General features: G+C 43.1%; 1 protein-coding gene across 1 annotated transcript; it reads left to right on the forward strand.

Annotated features, from left to right (window-relative positions):
• The first annotated feature begins 1,969 nt into the window (after positions 1 to 1,969).
• rnf216 (ring finger protein 216) lies at positions 1,970 to 22,876 on the forward strand. Its single transcript, XM_071474264.1, has 17 exons — positions 1,970 to 2,109; positions 2,926 to 3,056; positions 4,254 to 4,384; positions 4,598 to 5,944; positions 6,146 to 6,222; positions 7,063 to 7,171; positions 7,750 to 7,911; positions 8,037 to 8,148; positions 8,497 to 8,630; positions 9,031 to 9,081; positions 10,243 to 10,380; positions 11,220 to 11,368; positions 12,422 to 12,500; positions 18,246 to 18,343; positions 20,213 to 20,435; positions 21,440 to 21,509; positions 21,943 to 22,876. The coding sequence occupies exons 2-17, from the start codon at positions 2,990 to 2,992 to the stop codon at positions 22,338 to 22,340; spliced, it is 3,345 nt and encodes a 1,114-aa protein (XP_071330365.1). The 5' UTR covers positions 1,970 to 2,109; positions 2,926 to 2,989; the 3' UTR covers positions 22,341 to 22,876.
• Positions 22,877 to 24,695: the final 1,819 nt, after the last annotated feature.

Genomic DNA, 24,695 nt, shown 5'->3' on the forward strand with positions numbered 1-24,695 from the left:
TCTTCCGTTTGTATCTGCGACCACTCTGATCCACTCTGATATTTTATTATTTATTACTAAGTGATTACCGACCAAGCTGCTATATGCTCTACAAAGAGCCGACACTAATCTCTTCATCACCCCCTCTACCAGAGTTGAAGGGTCAGTTCACTTGCAATTTCAAGTAATCCACAAAGTGGGTTTTATTGAATTTCGTTACATTTTTTTAACATTCATATTATTGCGGTGAAATACTCTTGTCAGTGTATGGAAACTGTTAGTGTGTTGGTGTTTTTAAATACCATGTTACATTTATTGAAGTGAAAGGGATTGACTTTCCCGGGCCTAATTTTAAAATCTAACTCTACTGACGTTATGGAGAGGACCGAGGGCATGACCTGGATATTTTTTTCAAAAATGAGCCACGACGGATGGAAAGAAGGAGTCAGCTTCAGGAATTCTTCGGTTGTATGTGACATGTATAATAAAATCTCATCGTACATGTTTCATCATCCATCTCACCAGCTTTTTTTATTTTTCTTTGTGGCCCTGATGTTTCTCTGCCTGTCTCTTTTTGTCAATAGCCTGAAAGTTAGAAAAAGTAGTCATCCTCCTCAAGACCACCATGAATGAACAAAGTCTTTTTACAGTCATTAATTTTCCATAGAAGTGAATGAATTCAAAAACCTAAATGTTGAGCGAGTAATGTGGAAAATGTTGGGATGTGTTGTAGATTGAGGACTGTTAAGCAGTATCATTTCAATCTGCATTTTCTAGGTTCTGAGTTCACTGTGTAATGGATGCAAGAGTATTGTAACTTACTATGTACTAAACATTTATGAAAAAATACAATGTAAATAAGATTATATTAAAAGAAATTAAATTGAAAATACATGTCTTGTGTTATGTGCAGTATTTTCTTTGTGTGTGTGTGTCAGTGGATAGTTGAGCGTGAACACAGGACTATCCAAATTAATGAACTGGGGCTGCAGCTGATAATTATTGATCAGTCTTTTGTGTATTTACTTGATATACTGTTCTGACTACAAAATATTTTTTTTAAATTTAAAAAAAATTGGGTTTTAATGTAAACAAAAAAACAACCATCAGAATTTTCGTTAGGCTAAAGTGTGAGTCTTAAAATAGCTTGTTTTGTACAACCAACTGTTCAAAACTGACAAATATTTAGTTTATTATCACATAAGAAAAGGAGACAAAATGTAACTGAGAAGCTGGAATTAGTGAATATTTGGATGTTTTTTTCCTTGAAAAATGACTCAAACAATTATCAGGATAGTTGCTGATTAATATTCTGTGGTACGACTACTACATTAATCGACTCATTGCACCTCTAGAATCAAGAAATGTTTACTCTATATAGCTAAATGATTCTAATAAACATAAATATATTGATGCTTGATTTGGATGGTATTATCTATCCATCTATCTGTTTCTCCAACCTTTCCAGCAGTCAGTCACGTAACAATCATTTGTCATGGGTTCCAAACACTTTCTATAATAAATCATTCCTTGATGTGAAAAAGTTTGAGAACCACTGATCTAAACAACTAAAATCTAATTGAGCTGTGTGTGCATTGATATTTTTTGGCATAAATGAATGAAATGCGATGGAGTTCTTTTAAAATCTTATAATCTGTAGCTCTGTGTCATTTGGAAATACAGGTTTTGTAGTTTCTGGTGATGATTTATCCCTTTATGATTTGTACTTTTGAAATTATGGATTACCTATTTCATTCATATTTTTTATTTATTTATTTATTTTTAGAATTATTTTCCCTCAAGTGTGACTTCAACAGCTCACTATTGGTACAATGGGAGGAGAGTGTAGAGGGGAACTGCTCGCAGCCATCACCTCTGTCGTTCTTCTGGCTTGTGTAAAAACAGATTACCCTCTGCGGGGGGACTTACCCAAACCCTGAATCTTACTACAGTTCCGGGGATACCCTCTCCCTTCAGACCACAGTTCCCAGAAGGCCACCGGCTTGCGCGTCGGAGGCATTGTACGTGTGACGTCGCTACTGTTCTTGTTTTGGCAGTTTGTTTCGATATTCACGGATTGTCAGTCCACCAACAAAGCGTTTTGGACTGGTCGATCAACACGAAGCTGCGGTATTGTACTTTTCTGCTTGTGTATTTTTGATACATAGGTGTTAGACTGAACATGTTTGGTTTGAGGCAGTGTTATTGCCAGAAATCGTGACAGAAGTGAGCTAACTAGTTACCCTACTGGCTAGCTAGCAAGCCAAGCTAATTAACATTAGCTTAGCTGGAAGCAGTGGTTTGTTCTGTGTGTGCGCGGAAATGATCGATTGTCGCTCTGGCATGTTTTATTTTTTACCACAGCATCTTAAACTTTAAGCTAGTATTACAGTGTAGGCTAATGTCAAGGCGATGAATAAAACGCAAATTCATATGGCTACAATTTCAACACTGCCAGCTTGTTAGCATCTAACGTTACTATTTAATAACATGTAAGATTTACATTGATACCTAATTTGATTTGATCTAGGTCTACTGGGGCTGGGTTAGCAAGTAAAACTAATAAAGGTAGTGTTGCAAAATATTCCTGTGGAATTAGATTGGCCAAAACATCAAATCAACTTTTAGTTAGCTAGCCAATGATATTTTAAAGTGACACAAATCCTATCCCCTCACATTCCTCCACAAGCTTGGCATTTCTGCTTTTATGCAGGCTTCCTTTTTGTTAAGTTCTCCTCTGCTGGCATGGCAGTTGAACATTGCATAGTCGCATATGCTTTGCGTGTGATCAGATTATTTATGGTAACAGGGTGGAGTCAGACCCCTCAGAGATTGGTAAATGCTATGACTAGTCATACATTGTAAAGTGAAACTATTTGTTTAAACTTCAGGGGATTACCAGCACTTTAATATTTGTGTGTGTGTGTGTGTGTGTGTGGGGAGTAGATGGTACTGATTGAGCAGTGACTGTGTGGGCAGTTACAGGGGAGCTGGTAAGTGTAGTCTCACAATGGCAGATGGAGGTAGTGACGACGATGTGATTCACCTGGCAAGTTTCAACGTCCACCGCAGCCAAGGTGAGACACACCTTCATGTCCTCACTTACATGCATATATCCAGCTCAATCTGTAATAAAACCACCACTGTCCATCTTCCAGTTTAATCATCAACGGCGATCATGGCACTCATGGTTTTATTTAGTGACATGTCATCTCATAGCACCTTCTATAAACCTCAGGTTAGCTACGATGTGTTGGAAAATAAAATCTTTGTATTAAAGCATGGTAATCTAGCCTACTTTGCAATGCAACATCCCTTAGTTATCTTATTTGTACATGTAAAATGTCACCATCACCATTAAGCATTTATCCTGAGAAACATTTGCACTGGCATCGAAATGTGAAATATCACCTTTTTATTCATGCAGATAAATAAAATGTCTGTGTCAGTCACAATCTCCTTATATCACAAAATTCATTGGCATGACACACATTGCTTTGCCGAGAGGACCAAACTGACAAGCTGACAACTGATAATGAAGTTTGCACAGATACATTTTCAGTGAGTGTGCTGGAAAAAAAATAAACAGACTGGATGAACTGAATCTTCTGCACACTTCCTTCTTGCAGCATCTCAATTAGTTGTAGATGATGTTTGGGTCTCTGAGAAATCTCTGTGCCTGATAGAGCCTTCTGTTTTATATACTGAAAATGTTGTCGCTTGTGCATGACAGATGATGATTTAAGCACTTTTGGATTGCTTAATTGATGCAACCAGAAATGCAACAATGCATCATGTTTGCAGAGTTTATTTAGAAGAGATTCAAAATCCAGAACTCAGTTGCTTCAAGTTGCAAAATTTGTACAAGACAAGCAAGTGGCGTCAAGTTGTATAAATATCAGTACCAGTCCAGGGCTCTGTGGGGCTTATTTTTGACTTGTTGCATACTTACACACAGTACACAGACTTGTACATTTTGACTTATATTTCAAAGGAACCAGATTTTATAACACAATTGGTGTTTGTTTCTGCCCCTTGACCACGACACTGGCCTCAGTCCTGGAGCTGCTCTCTGGAACTGTACCTAATGTACTATAACAAAGATAAACATGAATACCTTCACCATGGCTCCCACCGTGTTCTTTTTTTCCTTCTTTTTTTTTCTCTTTCACATACTCTGTCCCTTAACGACAGTAGTACAATACTTAGATTTCATCCATGCACATGCAGTGTTCTGAAAAGCCTGATGCTAACTGTGCCTTGTGCCTGTGCAGGCTCCCGTGCCCGTCAGAGGGAGCTCATCACCATTTCCGATGACTCGGACGAGGAGCCTGTGACTCTGGTACCTGGCAGTCCTGTTTTAGTCCCAGATGATGCCGATGATGACGACATCAGCATACTGGAGGTGACTAACAAACATTGTTCTTAAATCTTGATTTTGCACATCACAGAGACTTGTTATTTAACTCACTAGACACGTGAAAGTCTATTTTTTTTGTATAAGGTCAGTTAGAAATTGCTATCAATAATATAAATTGCAGAAGTTACAACAGAAGTAGCATCTTTGTTTCCATTCATCTATCAATGTGTGTCTTTTGCCTCCTGTGTTCTTCTGCAGCCACTAACTCCTGCGCGCAGACACCTGATTCGCCCAGCAGCTAAATGGAGTGGGGCCTCTCACAACCTAATTCAGGTTGTACCTCAGAGTAGTGCAACCTCTGGGGTTCCCACAGGGGAGCCGAGCGCTGCCCCCTCTACCTCCAGAGATGCCAACGCTAACTCGTCCGCAATAAGGCCAGTCATACGAACTCAGACACCAGTGCAGTCTAGCACTTCTGGACACACACAGCCACAACCTGGCTCTTCTTCGCACACACTGTCTCAGCCAAAACTTCACACAGTATCACAGCAACAGGACGGTACGTCAGCACATACAAATGTGGAGCTCCATGCAGTTTCTTCTGTCCAAACCCCATCTACCTCCACAAATGCCAAGGCTAATACCATCTCTTCCAGAACACCTATACGAGTTCGTATTCAGCCTCAGCCCAGCACATCTGGACTCACACAGCCACAAGCTGGCTCTTCAGCACACATACTGGTGGAGCCCCGGGCGAGTACCTCTGCCAGTGCCACACATAATTCCTGTGCAGTTCCAGTAACTGCATCTAGTTCTTCTACAAAGACTCAAGAGCAGGCAAGTGCAAGTGCTCATACACAAGACAATCCTCAGGCTAGTACTTCATCTGCACAGTCACAGGCTCACACACGGACGCAGCCTCAGCCTGGTACATCAACACAGACTGCAACCGTACAGCCCCACCTCATCCAGCTGAACGAGGTGAAGCTGGTTGTTATTCCACAACAGCCGAGTATCCAAGCCTCTGCTCTAATAACACAGCCCCAGCTGCAGCTCAGGACGCAGAACCTGCTACAGCCTGTGTCACTCAATCGAATGCAAGGCAATCTCATTCAGATTGAGCCACAACCCCTGGCCCAGGCCCCTGCCCAGCCTCCAGTCCAGGCAACACAAGCCCCTCAGGTGATACCGGTGATCCCCCCTGCAGTGCTAATAGCTGCAGCCCCAGAAAGACTAGGACCTCCAGAGGCAGGTCACCGGATCATCCTGGGGAGTCAGGGACCTGGGGCGGCTGTTCCCAATCCTCCGCCACAAGCCGGTGCCAGCGCGGGTCCGCCAGCCCGCGGCCTCAACATCAGGGTGCCTAATGTGAACTCTAACCCTCCTGTTCCTCCAGCCCCCACAGCCCCAGTCCCTCCAAATGGAGGAGAGGCTCGTCTCATCATGGCCCCAAACCCAGAAAGGGTCAATCCAGCCCCTGGTCTGGTTGCGGTCCCCCCTGCACCAGAGGACATTCCACGAATAGAGGATGCAAGGCCTGGTCCCTCTGTACCACGAGAGAGACCAGAGCAGCATCCTCACATCAGACCCCTCATCACTGTTGTTGTAAGTACCATATACACGAAGCATGTACTGGAATGTACACCCAAACACACACCGCATCTGAACAGACAGACTCACAGAAGTTGGTTAATGTCAAGTTGAATAACTTTAATTGAGGTGTAACTATGTCTCTCACCTCTTCTGCCTCAACTCCATCTCCCCCTTCTGTCTGTACCCCTTCAACTCTGTGTGCATTCTCTACAGCTGGATCTGTTCCCAGATGTCCAGGAAACCTATGTAGCAGAACTGATCCAAAAGAATAATGTGAAAGACTTGAATGTGTAAGAAGCACCTACACTTTTTCTCCTGTGTTTCATATAGGGTCGGGATAAACAACTCACATGCTCATAATTTTAAATATCTGTTGAATTCTCCAGCACTTGTCTAGTTTGGGGAAATAGAATAGTTTTTTTTTGAGTTCATAACAACAAATTAGACATACAAGTCATAAACTGGTCAAAATGCTCTATATGATGCACTCTTTATTTGCATTTATGTCCCATATATCTCTGAACTGGCATCACTGGTACTTAATGTTTTTGAATGACATTTGTTAGATTTAATCTGACTGATACTGTAGTGTGTGTAAGCGATTCTTATAATCTGCGAGTCACTTACTAACTTTTAAACAAAAAAGTTTCAGGCACAAAAACGTGAATAATTGCTAGTTTTCAGACTCTCCTGTGACAGTAAACTGAGTCTGTTTGAGTTTTGGACCTTTGGTCAAACAAAACAAGACATTTGAATATGTCACCTTGTCCTCGGGTAACTGTTATTGACATTTTTCACAATATGCATTTCATTGCCACAGATGCTGTAGAGCACACAACCAAATCTGTGTACTTGAATTTGTTTTGTCTAGATTGACAGATAATAAAAGTCTGTTGGTGAATATACATATACTAAACAGTAAAGTGAAACCATTTGTATAAATTCCAGGGGAATACCAGTACTTGAATATTTTCTGTGTCTGTGTGTCTCTGTGTGTCTCTGTGTGTCTCTGTGTGTGTGTGTGTGTGTGTGTGTGTCCGTGTGTGTGTGTCCCTGTCCGTGTTCGTGTCCGTGTCCGTGTCCATGTCCATGCAAGCCTGTTTACCTGCGTCTCCCCTCTGTGTCTCCAGTATCTGTAACCTGCTGTTGGAGAACCCAGAGTATCCGAGGAGGGAGGCTGCAGCAGCTGCAGCAGCTCCCAGCAGCATCCTGCTGGAGTCTGGAGACACCCAGACAGAGGTGAGTTTGTCTGTTAGAGCCACAGCAGTATAAAACCTATGTTAGTGATTACTGATGTTCTGTTTATCTCTAAACTAAGCAGTTACATGATTAAAAATAACGAAGGAGAGATTGTTCCTCATTATGTAATTATGTCAACCGAGCACAGCAGACAGATAGTTTCTCTAATGGAGCTGCTCTTGGTGTCAGTCAGTGGATGATTTTGGTGAACAGAGGTGCAGCTTGTTGAGGAACGGGTAAACAGACGATAAATATGCTGAGAGAGCGACTACATTATGTGAGTGGGACAGAAAGTGAACAGTGACTGTAAAGTTTACAGGGTACTACACACACACACACATATACAGGAAGAAACAACAATCCCACCTCAGGCTCTCTGATCTGTCCACACAAAACAGCAGAGACTGCAGAAACATTCTCTCCGTCCTTAAAGCCTGATCACTCAGCTGCTCCCCCACCCACCCTACAGTCAGGAAACAGCCTTACGTCATTTAAATGACGGCCCTGAATGTGTTTTTGATTCAGATACCTCAGGGTCTATGTATTTGTGTTCATGCATCTGTAACGGGTTTTTTCAGGTGACTGAGGACCTGTTTGACTACTCCAAGCTGGGCACGGTGGGACCAGAGGCTGTGATGCAGGCTGCCGACTTGCTCATGGCAGATTTCAGGATGCTCAGCTGTCAGGACATCAAATGGGCCCTCAATGCTCTGAAGGGACACTATGCAATCACACGCAAGGTACTCGTGGTCTCGTAGTACGCTATGCATCTTAGGAATGCAGCTACGATTCTCCCCTTTCTCTACTTCTTTGGCCTCTTTTCAGCCTCCTCAGCAGCCCCTCTCTGTCTTTCTCTCTCTCCCAGGCCTTATGTGAAGCTCTGAAGAAGTGGCAAGATTCAGGCGACCCCTCAGGAAAGAGACGACGGAGCAGAGCCTCCTCTGAGCGCTGCTACATTGATTTCCATTTTGAGCATGGTGAGCAAACGTTCCCACTTTTCTCTCCATGCACACGATACGATCTTCACACCCACCTGCACGTGCATTACTCAGTACTAATACATACTAGTGTATTTAACACTTTAAATCAAGGTAGAGGTCATTATTTGTTGATAAAGCCTTTCAGCCCTTCATTCGCAAAAGCTTCAGTAAATGAGTTTGACTGCAGAGCGACAGTACCGGTGCGTCAGGGGGAGTCATTTTGATGCAGCTGATGTAAGCCTTTTTTTACTGTGCACTGGGTCCGAGGACTGTGAACTGTTGGTGCAGTTAAAACTCTGAACGTAGGACTGAATGTAATCCAGCTCTCACTCACTTTGTCACCAGGATCAATGAAGTTGGATAAGAGGATGTACTTCCTGGAGAACGACCGTCGCTACTGCAGGACGTACAGCAACCTGGAAGCATCTGTGCAGAAGGAGCTGTCCTTCTATCAGCAGAAAGCCAAGGAATGGGCAGAGGTACTGTACACACACACACACATTTCTCTCACTCACAGTTGTAATAATACAGTCTTTATCAAACTTCAGTCTCTGCTCAGCAGGGAGTTCATATTTTGCTTTGCCAGCATTACAGTTTTTTCCACCAGCATAACACTACTGTTTGTGTGGTTGCATGTATAGGAAGCTAAATGTATGAAAATACACCAAGTGACACACTTGAGCAGAAAACAAAATCCTCTCAGAGAGCATTAACTCTCAGAGATAAGCTCATCTCTAACCATATTTAGAGCCTTCTGGTTTTTACATAGAGGAGAGGGACTGGATGGAAGTGCCAGTGACTTCTGATTCACAGAGGAGATGGTTGAGAATAAACTGACTGTATTTGAGCCTAACCTTCTTGTTCTCTCTCTCTCTGCAGCATGAGGACTTCCTCTTGGCTCTGCAGGTCAATGAAGATGAATATAAGAAGGTAGGAACCACTCCACACACACCTTGTCCAAATTGATACGACCTTCACAGTAGTTCATACTGTAGGTGCCGTTGAGGCTGAAGAGCTCACCATTCAGTCAAACCTCATCGGGTTATTTTGTCAGTAAATTACTTCATAATTGAATTTTAAGAAAATGTGAAATGTCACGATTCATGAGTGTTACGGTTTAAAATTACATAATTCATTTAACTCTAAACAAGACTTTCTTCTTGATGAATGATGGAAAATCTTCTGTTTTTATTACCAAATGCCAAATACATACAGTATATAAGATTTCAGGCAGTTACATGTTGCCACTGAAATTACTGTATATGTAAGATAACTAGGGCTGTCAAAGTTAACGCAATAATAACGAGTTAATGCAAATTCCTTACAACGCCGCTGATTTTTTGATGCGCGATTAACACAAGCATGTTCTGTGATTATGACCGTCGGGCCGCTCCCATAGTTTGGGAAATCAGGAGGCGACGCAGCAGTAACGTTGTGGATGGCAAGCAGAAACAAACCGTCTCAAGCAGAAACGGATAAAGAAAAGGGTCTTTTGAAGGATGAGTTCAGCTTCAAAGCCTGCGTGCAGTACCTTTGAGATTATTCTGGAGAATATTCTGGACAGTATTTGTCATTGTTCTGGATTGTTGCAATAATAATAGATACACATTTGTGTAAATCAAGCATATTTGTCCACTCCCACGTTGATAAGAGTATTAAAAACTTGAAAAATATCCCATCGAGGTACATTTATAACAGATAAAGAATGTGCGATTAATTTGCGATTAATCGAGAGTTAACTATGGACAATCATGCGATTAATCTCATTGATTAAATATTTTAATCGATTGACAGCCTTAAAGATAATTTATGAGGGTTCCACCAATTAACTTTGATTTTTATACCCATAATTAAATGTAGATATGCTGAGTATTAAGTCAAAAGGCTGAAGGTAATTGTTGTCCCCAAAAAGTCATTTACTTGTAGACTTGTTCCTTTGTAAATTAATTTTACTTGTTAATCCCTTTCAAACCAGGAGGTTCTTGACACTTTCTCTAATTTATGAAAAAGATGACGCCTGAAAAGTGCAGAGAGGTTTGGATACAAGAGAGCAACATTAAAATAGGTCTATACATCATATTCTCTCTGCAGGACGGCCAGCTGATTGAGTGTGGCTGCTGCTACGGGGAGTTTGCGTTTGAGAAGATGACGCAGTGTTCAGACGGTCACCTGTTCTGTAAAGAGTGCCTGGTCAAATACGCTCAGGAGGCAGTGTTTGGCTCCGGAAAGGTACACACACACACACACACACACACAGTTTTACTCACATGATGTGAGTCAGACCAACCTGCTAATGCAGCCAAGCAACCAAAAACTACTATTCCTATAAAAACCAACATTGTAACAAATGTTAATGCTGTAGTTAAAAGTCATGGTCATATTGCCAAATAGTTTGTTAAACCTTATTTTCTGCAACCATATGCGCTTCTAATCTTTCTGTTAGATTAATGAATGGGTTTTGCTCCCTTGAAATTTGCAGTGGACATAATATCTGCCAAACTGTCAGTGCAGTCCAGGTTACAAGTCTGTGCACGCTGACTTTCCTGCTGCAGTGAACTGCAAGGAATCATATCTATCACTGTGTCATGAAACAAGGCCAGCAGCAGTATAAAGAATCAGAATCAGAATCAAAATTAAAATCAGAATCAGTTTTGTAAAGTATACACAATTTGCAAAAAACACAACATAAGGATTTAAATGCATGACAGACCCTCCATGTAGCCATGTAAAATACAGAGTGGTCAGTCTATAAATGCTGGTTTATTTTAATGTAATCCAATAAAACAGTCATGTAATAAATCCTCTCTCTGCTGCTGGTCATCTTTATGAGGCTGTATGTCATGGCAGTGTTAGTGTCTAGATTGTGTTATATCAGATCATGTTTCCAATGTTTTGTCCACTTCCACTTCCATGCATGAGGAGGACAGAATATCGGAGTGCACTGTTGTACCTGATAATCTCAGTTTATGCTCATGTGGCTGAGAACTGCATCATCTGAAGGTGCTCTGTGAACATATCTGTGCAGTTCTGATTATTTGTGTGCGTTAATGTGTGTGTCCCTGTTGCAGTCGGAGCTGAGCTGCATGGAGGGGGGCTGCCCGTGCTCCTACCCAGTGTGTGAGCTGGAGAAGGTCCTGCCAGAAAACATACTGTGTAAATATTATGAGAGGCAGGCAGAGGAGGCCGTCGCTGCCACCTGTGCTGATGAATTAGTGCGGTAAGTGTGTGTGTGTGTGTGTGTGTTCACGCCTTCATTTTCTATCAGAACTGCTTAGATGTGATTTAGCTCCATTACATTTTCTAACATTATACAGCATCATACAGATAAACCATGAATCAACAAGTCAAGAAAATAATTGGCAGATTAATCGATGATGGAAATGATCCTTTATGATTGTGGTTGCAAACACTTAGTCCTGCTTGTACCACTTGGACCAATATGTTAATACTCCAGCTGTTTGTCCAGCTGCATTTTGGCAGTATATTTTGAACTTACAATCAGAGGTGGACAGTAATGAAGTACATTTACTGTAGTATTGTATGTAAGTAGATTTTTCAACTATCTGTACTTTACATGAGTTTTATTCTTTTTGGAAACTTATGACTTTCACTTCACTACACTTAAAAACATTGAACAAATATTGTGCTTTTGACTCTACTACATTTCTATGAAGTACTCGTTACTTTGAACGAGAGCTTTTAGTCAGTGGAATGTATTTTCTTTTATTGAAAAATGTGATAGACCATATGTTGTGACCATATGTTGAGAAAAAACAATCACAGCCAACTCCTGTGTGGAACTAGGTTATATATATTTTTTTTTTTTCATAAGGTTAGGTTATTTTTTCACAAACACACACTGTGTGTGCCCTGTAGAAGAATACAACTATGCGTTGACATAAAAAATGTACTTGTTGATACTTGAGTATTTTTTGCAAGCAAGTACTCCAGTACTTTAACTCAAGTAAAAATCTAACTGCACAGCTTTCACCTGTATTGGAGTAATATTGGACCCTGAGGATCTATACTTTGACTCAAGTAATGGAGCTGTGTACTGTCCACCTCTGTTTACAATGGAGTCGGCCTGGATGCATGTTGATTCATTGTGTGACGGGGACCAGCACACTCATCAGGGACCAGACATAACGGCTCTTTGTTTTCTCACAGTGGGATCTTTTTGTCTGGATGTTTTGTGTCTCATGCACAGCTGTAACATTCATTTCCTCTCACCTTCACTCCTTAACCCTCCTTCCTCTCTGGCCCTTTGCAGGTGTCCGTTTTGCAACTTCCCGGCCTTGTTGGACAAAGACATGTCTCTGTTTAGCTGTCCCAACCCTCGGTGCCGCAAGGTCAGTTCAACTCTGTATTTCTTCACTTTATCAGACACTGTGTGGTTCTGGGAAACTACTGCAGGCCATGGCTTTAAAGGGATATGTCCACAGTCAAATGTAGCTTAACACTGTGGGTCTTGCACAGTATAATGTAAGCATCCTCTGATGTAATCGCATGTGGCTGGTTGTCAGAGTTCATTTATACTCTACAAAAGACAGATTGGGCCACGATTTGTTTTCAAGAGCGGACGCCATGAATAATTCAGTCCAGCGTGACAGTAAAACCTGAAAGCTCTGTGTGCCGCGTCCACTTGAGCATAAATCACCTTAGTGCAGCCTGGACAAGACAGAGATCAAAATAAGTGAGAGAGGAAAGATTGATAAACAGTTTTTGATGATGAAACGGTTCCATCTGGCGAGGTCGCCACCTCTGTCTCCCTCTGTGTTTATCTCTGGGACACCTCCCTCTGTCTGAGGAATGCAGGGGGAGGCATTGCTTTGTGTCTGCCAGGGAGGTCACATGGATTCCAGTTGAAAATCTCCATTATTTTTCAGAAACACTCACACACAAACCACACAAACACATCCCTCCATTCTTTCTCCTGATGTGTCTTTGTCTCTTTTTATGTCTCACACTCACTCCTGCACCACCACAATCTCTGTATGACTCAACACACACACTCACACACTCACACACACACACACACTCACACTCCTCCTAACGCTAACTTCTCGGAACAAGGGAGAGAGATTGGGTTATAATAAATGTGCAGAAAAGTCGACAAAACACAGTTGTGAATGGTCTGTGTTTCCATTCAGTGATGTTATGCAGTTAAATCTGGCACTTTCTCTTCTTGCGATATCAGTCCACTTAAACTGACAGCAGATTTCCAGCGGTCTGCCTCTCGGTTGGAAGTGGCTCCCTGGGACCTGATGCAGCAGGTAACGGGCCCCAGGGAGGGAAAATGCAAAAAACATGTTTCCATTTCAATCATAATGTATTTCTTGCAATAAATCTATACCATATATATGGTGAAAAATTTTTATTATTTAAAGGGTCCCATATTTTACACTGGTGTTTTGTTTTGTTATCCATAGATTATTGCATTGTCCAATAGTCTGAAAAACCACCTCATGCAACCATATACATTTTCTTACGACGTTTGAGAAGTTCATATGTTTCAGTTACTTGTTTTTAAGTGAAGCAATTTCAAATGTGCATTAAGCAAATTAATGGAAACACACCTACTGTCTACTCCCCTCTTAGCAGGTGAAGCCCTCCTGTAACTGTGGACTAGGGTAGATGATTGATATTTGTTGTTAATGTGCATTTTTCAAATTACTGCTGTAAAGTCATTATTTAGCTAAAGAAGGCCAAACATTTGCTGGTTTCTGCTCCTCAAATGTAGGATTTTCAGCTTTTCTCTGTTTTTATATGATTGTAAAGTGAACATATTTGAATTTTGAACTGTTGAACAAAGCCAGGTTTACTATTTTTTTTTTAAATTAAACAACTATTCAGTTAATTAAAAAAATAATCAATAGATGAACCTGAATAAGTTAAGAGGAGTCGTGCACCCATCCACAGCGGTCCAGGCGGACGGGTGCTGGACAAAAAAATCAATAATATTGCAACACAAGGAAAATTTGCACACTTTTATTAACAACATTTCTACCAACTACAGGTCTTCAGACAAGATATTACACACTGAGAAAGACCTGTAGTTGGTCAAAATGTTGCTAAGCTCTATTTCAAGGTCCACAACAACAGTTTGACTAACAGCACTGAGAGACATCTGCCTTTAACGGTTACATTAGAGCAGAGCAGTGATCTGTGTTGAAAGGATCCTCAGCAGTGTATTACTGCTACAGTTCTGCTGCCATAGTTGTAGTTTTACATCACATTTCCACTGCAGAAACTTTACCAGGGGACCAAAAAAAGATTTTGCGGAACTTACGAACTGAACCCGTGTCTTAGCCAAAGGAACCCAGAGACTAAATTTAGTTTCTGTGCAATAGTTCCAGTTGTAAAAGCTAAAAAACAAAAAAGCTCCTAATGATGGTTCAGGAACCAGGGTGGCAGGGTTTGCAGGGCTGACAAAGCCCTGCAAACCCTGCAAACCCTGCCACCCTTTGTAGTTTGTAGTTTCAGACCCCTCAGAAACTACAACAGGAAGCACTGGTTGCCACCAGTATCAATTAGGTTTTGTTGTAGCTTCCTAAGTAGCAAGTGTATTTGATGACTCAAGACACCTGTCCTAAGTTTGACATGGATTTCTATACAGCAGGCTCCAACTGGGGTGATGAAGGTCCAGCTCTGTTATGAAACTGGTTGTAATGGGCATCCACAGCCACGGCCTATTCAGCCTGGATCTCTTCTTCAGTGTATTTTAAGCTTGTGGGTATTAGATGCGACATTTAAAGACCTCCTCTTATTTGCTAATATCTGCCGACTGTGCCCGGGCTCCTCTAGTTCCTCTGACTTGCAGCAGCTTCTCTATGAACACCTGGCTCACTGTTGTCTCACTAACTTCCTTGCTTCGGTTGAACACTGTCATTTCAGTCATTGTTTGGGAAGCACAGGGCCGTGAACACAAGCAGACAAAGCTCTGGGGTTATATAAATGCAAACAGCTCTGGCTTTTCTCTTGCAGTTCTGTGCATCCACCCGTAGGTGGAGCCAGAGGTTCACAGTGTCTGACCTGCAGTGTGACTGCACATCTGCACCCCATTACATCCAAATACACACCCAAAGATACAAAAAAAAGTTAGACATGCTCCAGATATTTTTTCTTTTTCTGAATATTGGTCGTCTGCAGGGCACTAACCCACGGCTGCAGATGTAGGTCAACGATTAGAGGCCAGTATTTCTGAAAGGACACTTATAAAGGGAACAGTGGTCATGCTCTTTTTAGTCAACAGTAAAGTGTGACTAAAACTTTTTTCTTTTTTAATGTGTGTAAGGATAAAAATGTGACTGTGGCTGCTTTGGTGTGTTTTATCCTCTGAGTGGCAGAGACCCCCCCCCCCTCACAAATACTGATATTCTCATAAGAATATAATTATTAGACAGATTAGCTTTAATGTGTATGTTTTGTTTTCGTTTTTTTGGGGGGTTTTTTCTAACTCTATTTATTTTTTGGGTCCCTGGTTCCCATCAGCATAAGCATGGCTGAAGACAGTTGTTGTGCAGTCGCCCCCTCGCCCTACTCAGTCTGTGAGCAGGGAGGGGCTTCATTATGTAACTGACACACTTCCGTGAGCCCACCCGTCTTCTTCCACACCGCGGCCTCATTGGTCTGCCGCACTTCCCACTCCCCTTGTACTGATTTCTTACTGGTTGGACACACTTCCTCCTCCGATTCAAAGGTGGTTCAGATCAAGTTTGACCCAGATTCTCCTCCCTCTCTTTTCTTTTCTCCTGCTCCTCTCCCCTGGCTCTGTCTGACCTACACACACACACACACACACACACACACAAGCGGATGTTAATGTATTCCACATGTGGTTATGAGGACATTTGGACAGGCTTGCTCCTTGCCTGGTTATGATTACTTCATGAAATCAGAGGAATGTAATATGTAGGCCTCTGGAAAGCAGTCACAGTGCAAACAAGAGCTGAAAATGTGCAACAGTGTGTTTGTGTGTCTCCGAGTGTTGCGTCACTCTGGTTGGCATCAAATACATGATCACATCTGCTGCATCTCTTATCAGTTTTCCCACACAAGCATCTTCTATCACTATCTATCGTGTTAGCTATACATCTCTTCTCTTCTCTTCCTTCCTGCCCTGTGTTCTGTAGAACACAGGGCAGATTCAGATTAGATTGCAATAAAGGCCGTCTCCCCACAAAAAAAAAAAAAACACACACATATACACACCTACACACACACACTCGATGCAAGGCCCCCCCCAATCAGAAGCTCTGCAGGCAGCCTGCACTGCCATATAAGGGCTGCTGCAGCCTGCAGCACAACAGATAGATAGAAAAAGAGAAAGATTCAGAGGAGGAGAGGTGAGGTATGAATGAAGGGAGGAGATACTGGTTGGGGAGAGGAGGAAGGAGGGTAGGACCCATGAGGAAGGAGTGTGGTGAATAGAGATGGAGGACAAGTTGGAACAAGGGGAACAGGATGGGAGGAGTGAGTGAATATGAATGAATGGTGGCAGAGTGAAGTAGCCACACACGCACCTTTCCCCCAGATTAAAGTTCCTCATGTTGCTGCACATAAAATAAAGTGACGTGTGTGTGAGTCTCTCTGACCTTTTGTCACATTCCAGTCACACTCGTGTGTATTTAAATGAGACACCTGCGGGGGCGGGGATGACACGCCCCACTCAAGGTTGACTTTGACATCACCGGCTGTATTTTTAGCCGCGCTATAAGAACTCCGGTGTGTTCCTGCTTTTCAACAGCTTGTCAAACAGGTCCCACACGCGCAGACGCACACTCTCTCGTTCTCATGCGCTCCCTCTTCCTGGTCTCTAGGTTACCACTAGGGGGTGATCTTTCACCACTCTGCCTCCTGCCCTCCTCCCCTCCTCACACTCTGCCTCCTCTGTCTTTGTGTTATCTGGCTTTTTCTGACACTTCAGTCTGATTCTACATCTCTCCTCCCCTTCTCTAAAAACCCCCTCTATCTAACTGAAATCATACACCAGTGAGGGTTTTCTCATTATATTCACACCCATGTCTCTTGATTATGTTTCATGCAGTCAGGAAAGTTTCATCTGTTTCACGTTTGATGAGGCTCAGAAAACGGGATCTTGCCCTCGCTTGAAGCTACTGAACCAGCTCCACAGTTTGTCTCTAAAAGTCCTTGTGTGCCTTTCGAGAGTCTTCACAGTGTTGTGATCCAAACCGCTCCGAATGCCAGGGAAAACTCTGGCTTCTCCAGCCCAGCTCTCCACCCTCTGGCTGACCTTGCACACCCATATCTGTCTGAGTGAAGACTGTGAGAGCAACAAGCCTGTGTTCGCAGAGAGACATAAAAGATGGAACACACGCAGTGATTTAAGGAGGTCACCGGATATAAAGGTTGCGATTTTGACTGAGGCTGGGGGTCAGACTGGAGGTTGCCGTGGAGATATGGATCATACTGTGCTGCATCAGCTGTCATATGCCACATTCTTCAATATTACATGAATGGTTCAAATATTTATGGTGACACCACTTAGCTAAGGGTTAGCAAAGGAGGCAACCCCAAGCTGACGTGTGTGTATATGTGTGTGTGTGTGTGTGTGTGTGTGTGTGTGTGTGTATGTCTGTGTGCGTGTGTGTGCGTGTGTGTGTGTGAGAGATGCTGTCTGCCCCTCACGTCCCTCAGCTGAACGTCTTGGGGCTGACACAAGAAGGAGGTTGGAGGTTGGAGAGGATGGAGTTGCTGTTTCTAGGCAACCGAGCAGTCAGCGGCGAGTAAATCGCACACTCTTGCTGCAGACACGCTCTCACATTTGCAGGGAGAGCCACACCTAGATGTGTCTGCAAGTCCGAGTCCCTGCAGTGGCAGCACCAGCAGCATATAGAGCAGGCGCTGTGGAGGAATACTCTGACTGCAGGGCTCCTCTTGTTCAGCACTAACTGGGATAATGTGAGAGGAGGAGTAGTGGCGGAGGGATGGGGTGTGGAAATGTGGCATAATCTCTTGCTATTTGATGATATATATAATAAATGTTACATTCCTTCTTTCTCTTTCTTTTCGTCTACCTTACCCCTCTCTCTGATCTCTCACTACATTTGTCTCATTCTTGTCTTTTTCTGAAGGAGAGCTGTAGAAAGTGTCACGTCCAGTGGAAGCAGCATGTAGGGAAGACATGTGAGGAGGTCCTGGAGAGGGATGAGATCCGCATGAGGGTGCTCTTGTAAGTATCTCACACCAGACTCCTTCATCAACATGCCACCTCTCAGCCGTATATCTCCTGTTTGCTATGATATATTTGCTATTTTAAAAAGCATTTGTGGTGTGGTGTTTTCCCCTCTCTGTCCCCAACCAGTCCATCTTTTACTGTGATTTTTCAATTGTTACTCTATTGATTGTCTTATTTTTATGCCTTGTTATTTTTGGATGCAGTTAACTGTCCGTGTTCTACTGTCAGGTTATTTTCTGATTTAAAACGGTCCATTCTTCTAATGTAAAACACACTAGAAACAGCTCCATGATCAAGCTCATGCAAATCATCTATTGTGTTTCAAGCAGGAGAGTTTTCACATTCATGTCTTAATACTTGATACATCACAAAGAATAAACTCAAACAGCAGTACCGCTGTCCACCCCTCACTGCTCACTCAAAGAGGATGCTGGGTAAACAGCTCAGTTTCCCGGACAAGCCTCCAGGAAGCGGAGAGGCCGGCTGCTTCCTGTAGCCCAGCAGTCCCACTGGCAACACTTCCTGTTTTGAGCCGTTCGCCGATCCTCTTACTTCCTGGTGCTGAAAGAGACAGGAAGTGGCCTGGTAGACAGATCAGTGGATCAGGGTCCGAGCAGGACAGACCTGATGGTTATAACAGGACAAAACTAAAAGAATCACAATGGCAACAGTGGTCCACTCCACATGTAGAGGTTTGGTCTCATATGTGCATAAATAATGGAGAACAGCGAGAGTCCTCAGTGAGTCGTTTACCTCAGTACAAACTGATTTTTATGGACAATATTTTGATCCTAGTTGTATCCTCATAAGGTCAAAATGTTAAAACACTTACAGATGTACCATCCAACCAGTCCAGCCTGATGAACATCAAATATATCACAAATATCTCAAATAGATATCTAAAATAAACAGTTGTAACTGACATGAAATGAAACATTAAAATATGGTAAAACATAAAAAAAACTAAATACATAATAAAAAATATATATACATTTACAAACCATGTATTTCATATTCCAGATGTCAGAATTTAGCACAGATAAAGATGTAAAAACTGTCTCATTTAGAGAAGGAGGGTGTTCATGTCCCTTCTTCCTGTTGGGGTTGTACTGCACTCAGTGCCGGTGTTTGTCACACTGGGTTCAGTTAGAAATGCACTGCCTGGTTCCTCTGGGCCTGAGTGTGAGTACAGCTCATGTGTGTAACATGATACGATCTGTTGACTCAGATGGTTGTAGGATTAGCATCCCCTGTCTCAGACCATGTACTTAAAGTTTTCATGAGGTTTTAATGTGATTCCTGGTTGTCACTGTTCAGCAAAAGCTGTCCACCATTCCCGTCCCCTTTCACCATGCCAGCCATATCAGGTGATAAGCATTTGACAGTCAGCAGTGAAAGTGATAAAATAATGAAAACAGCCATGTGGAAAAGCAGCTAGTCTGGTTATATACAGTTCCTGTTCCTGTAGCCTACAGTCATGTTGACTGTATGATGAAGCTCGAGTCAACAAGATGTGAAAATATTTCTTTTTGACCCTGAAACTAAAACTCAGGTGACGGCCTCTTGTTAATGTGTACAGGGAAATCCTAAACATGAAACTGAGCCGCAGACAAAATTTCTCGTTTGACATCAGGATTTAAAATACACAAGGAAAACTCTGTCCTTGAGATAGGCAGAGGGAAGATCATCTGACTATCTGTCATCACAGATTCAGAGTGTGCTCCATCTGTCTCTCTTAGTCTCCCCGTCTTTCTTCATGTTTAATTTCTCTTCTTTAACTCTTCCTCCACCGCTCATCTTTCTTTATAATCCTCATCTTCGCCTCCTTTTTAACTCCGTCTGTCTGTCGTCCGTGCACTGCAGTGAGGAGCGCATGACGGCAGCTCGGGTGAGGAAGTGCATCAAGTGTGGGACGGGCCTGGTCAAGTCGGAGGGCTGCAACCGGATGTCGTGCCGCTGCGGCAGCTTCATGTGCTACCTCTGCCGAGAGCCCATCACCGGCTACAACCACTTCTGCCAGCACGCCCGCTCTCCCGGCGCGCCCTGCCGCCACTGCCGCAAGTGCTCCCTGTGGACTGACCCCACGGTAACGTTTTTTCCCTGTGTGCTTTCATTTTGGTTATTTGGTCACGGAATCGTTCAAACTTCACTAAACTTAATTCACTGCACATCCAGCTCCAAGATCTTTCAGCGGTCCTGTACACACACTCTTTCACACTCGCAAAGATGTCCACCAACTCTCCCTGCACTTTGACCCCGAGCATCTGACTCCACGGCAGCCCACAGTGACCTGGCCACAGTATCACTGGCAACCAGAACCAACAATTAGTCCCCGAGAAGTTAATGAGCTGGAGCTGCTCCAGCAGCTCTGCAGAGGCCCCAGAGCCGGCCAAGAGCTGGTCCTGAAAGCATTGCCAAGAAATGGATAAATACTGGGACCAGTGGAGGGTTTGTAAAGGGGGTCGGCTGCCTTCTTAGCATTATTTAAATTAAAAATCTTCCCTGTTGAGCATAGAGGTGAAGATTAACAGATCTGAACATGAGGCTCACGAGCTTTAACCCAAAAGTATATTTTGTAAGATGGGTTAACGCGTTCCAGACTAGCACACCATCAATTGGACCACACCATCCTCTCTAATGACAAACTGCAGTCCCACCCACCACAGCAGCCTCCTCAAGAATGCAGCTACACGTTGGGATTGCATGAGCTGTGATTGGCCAGCTGATGCTACTTCCTTGTGTTTTCCCCAACAAGTGTCAGATGCAGGTGGAAATTGTTTGGTGTCTCCATGGGACAAAATAAAAAGAAAACCTCACTGTGTAATGTAATTCAGTATAGCAACAGCACAAACTATTACATCAGAAATGAGCAGGGCCGAAACAGTCTCAACAGTTCCCACAGTAGAAGTATTAATGGTATTAATAATAAAGGTGGTAATAAAGGTATATTATCTCGTAAAGGTCTTCCTGTTGTTCCTGTGAAGTATAACTATGTAAAGTAACTTTCCTTTAAAGCTGTCTGATTAGTTAATTATATGCTGTCTTCATTTGATCAAGACTAACGCCTTCTTTGTGTTTGTGTTTCTGCAGCAAGATGACGAGCGGATCATTCAGGAGATCCAGAAGGAAGGAGAGGCAGAGCTGAATAAGAAATGTGCAGGTCAGCGCAGCACTCATTTCAGCTTACTTTGGAAACTGTGGCCAGACTATTTCCATTTCATTGGAAACTATTAATTATTGATTGTTGTTTGTGACCCATTTATCACCCCACCCACCTCCTGTTAGTTTTTTTTTTTTTTTTTTTACACTGATATAAATGAAGTGAATTATGTTCCCTGGCAGAGAAATGTTGCACTGCAGCAACATTATTCTTCCTCTCTCTGCTGCTTCCTCTGCTGGATGTTTACAGCATAAACCGGCAGCAGTTGCAGGGGTGTTTCCTGTGTTTGCTTTGTCTGAATGTGTTTGTGTGTGCAGGTGAGAGCGTGCAGGGGGAGATTCAAACCTCCAGGGATGATTTAACATGCTATGCAGTGTGGGTTAGGGTCGAGTCAGCTGGTTCATCAATAACTTCCCATTTTTCTTCTTCTCAGATAATTCAGGGAAGAGGGTTGGTCCTCCTCCGGAGCCCATTACCGACATAAAGCGGCCACGTGTGGGTCCGCCACCCGAAAACCCACCCAACCCGAACCCCCCAGCCCCACCTCATCCCCAGGCGGTACAAGCGCCCCTCTTCGTCCCTCCACGTGCCCGCTACCCTCCGGCTCCGCCCCAGGGCAGGATGTACCACCAGGTGATCGTGCCCCGGCTGCCCCCGGCGCCCTACGTGCCGCCACTGCAGCACCTGCCCCCACTGAACAATAACAACAACAACAACCACCACCATCATCATCACCACAACCCCCCCGTCAACCCTCATCACCACAACATGGACGTGATGGACCTGCCCATGCACTACGGACCCCCGCACCGCTACTACAGACGCTTCTAACACACATTTTGAGTGTGTTAATGCTGGTGCAATGAGGTCATCCTCGGACACACAGTTATACTTCTCATTTCAGTGGTGTTTTTTTTTTTTTTTTAGATCTAATGTTACTTTTTGTTTTTTATCATTTTCTGTGTGCATTACCGTTTTCTATTCGTTCTGTTTATCTGTTTTCACGCAGATTTCAGAGCCTCTGCCTGATACATCCTCTTGGGTTCAGATAGTAAAACACACTGAAATTATTGAAAAGTGCATCTGTAGAACAACAAACACACATTCGGACACTTTGCCTTCTCCCACTGAACTTGGGACTTCAATAATGACATAGATCCTGACCTGACATGTTCCTTTTTTCATCTTTTTCTGCTTGAATTTCTGGGGTTGCAATGATAAATGGTTGAAAATCTTTAGACATTTATTTCCAGTTTATACAGATATTTTTGAGTACATAATAAAAAAAATTTTAGCATTCCCTTCCGTATCTTTTGTGTAACGTGTGAGACCACACAGCTTTCTAATAAAGCTTTCTGTTCACATTACGTTGAGGCTCTGCTTCATACAACTTCAGGTTTTGCCTTTTTGAAGGTTTCATGTTGTTACAAAAACCTCTCTGCCCGTCTTTCTCTCAGACCGCGCAGTTTGTCTCTCCCCCCCCTCCCTCCCTCATCCCATGCAGAAAAAGGGGCTGACTCATGATAACTGAGCCCCTGGGCTATGCACCAATCACATGACAGGGAGGGTGCTTTCCACCAATCATGGCGTTGCGACAGCCAAGCTTTGTGGTGTTATAGAGAGAGGGGACTTCTTTGTTCAGCCAAGTGTGCTGTGAGTGTGACAAATCATTTTGCTGTACACAGACACACACACACACTCTCACAGCCTCTTGTTCCTGCATGCAGACTATAAAAGTAGCACAGCGAACCCCCATTTTAGCCCGGGGGTCCTAATGGTATTAGTCATGGGTGGTATGAGACAGACTGTGTTTGTGTGAGAGCCACAATTAGACTTTAATCAGATTCAGCATCTCCCAACACCAGTCAAGCCGTCATGAATGAAATAATCTATGTTGTATTTAACAAAGATACACGAGGACATGTGGGGGCCTCCAGAGTCTGAGAGAGTGGTAGAGTTACAGCTGTTTATTACTGTGTACATCTGGCATTTTGGGGGCAACCAACCCAATAGTTAGAGATATTTACACACAGCCACAATTGTACACCTCATGGTGAAAAGTCAGGGGATCACCAGCGTCTCTGAGGTTCATCCTCTGGGGAACATGAACGTCTGCACCAAATTGCAGAACTGTCAAATTGTCTGGACTCAGTTTGTGGACTGACCAGTGGACAAACATGTCCATCCTAAGGCCATGCTGCTCATGTAACTCAAAAGAATAGTGAAAGCTGAGATATCCTGACTGTTCTCTCCAAAAACAATGAATACTACACTTTCCACATAGCGTAGTTGTGTATTTGATCAGACCCTCCCCGTCTGGTTTTTCAGACTCTTCTCCTCCAGTGAACACAAGCTTTCTGTTAAAAACAATCAAAGTTTCCATACAAGCCCAAGCAGAGATAACCATGACTGATGATGATGATGATGATGATGATAAAGCTCCTCCAAAGCCACCGCAGGCTAGGGTTGACCTCACTCCAGGCTGAGTGGTCCTCACTCATGGGTACAACGATCCTAATGTGTAAAATCACTGGGCTGCATCTTTAAAGAGCCACTGTTTACTGTGTGACTCCCGTGACTACTTTAAACACGATGGCTGCGATGCTGAGTGTAATCACCCTCTATAAACCCTGACCTCAGACCTGTGACCCCTCAGCCTGACTGTCACTGCTGCTGTCCTCATGGCATGAAGAGCACGAGTCTGAATCCCTAAAAACAATCTCTTCTTCTTTAAAAGAAATCCTCTGTGACTGTTTTATTCCTCCTGTTGTCCTCCAGGACACCCCAGGGCCTGCCAGACGAGCGCGTGGGTCATGGATTACAGTTGGATAGTATTATGGAGTATTATCTGCTAATGACTCATTTAATTCAAAGAACAAAAGGCTGGTTTAACTAGCGCGATAATGCTCAATAAAGGAGACTTCTGGCAACATGGTGCTGTCACTCAGACACACACCCACTCTGAAATGACATTAAACTGCAGTTAGAAGACGGTCGATCACTCTGGACAGTTTAAATACACTGAGGACGCTCCTTACATAGCAAGCAAGTAGCAAGTCTTAGACAATCACATTAAAACTACAGTTATTTGTCAAGTATTGAATTTGCAGGGTTATTCAAAAACAGACCATCCTGTGTAGCTAAGTTTCTCACTGACTTTCAAGAATATCACAATTTATTAGAAGA

The sequence above is a fragment of the Trachinotus anak genome, unplaced genomic scaffold (genome assembly GCF_046630095.1).
Source record: "Trachinotus anak isolate AG129_WGS33_773 ecotype Australia unplaced genomic scaffold, CSIRO_AGI_Tana_v1 ptg000003l, whole genome shotgun sequence".
Classification (NCBI taxonomy): domain Eukaryota; kingdom Metazoa; phylum Chordata; class Actinopteri; order Carangiformes; family Carangidae; genus Trachinotus; species Trachinotus anak.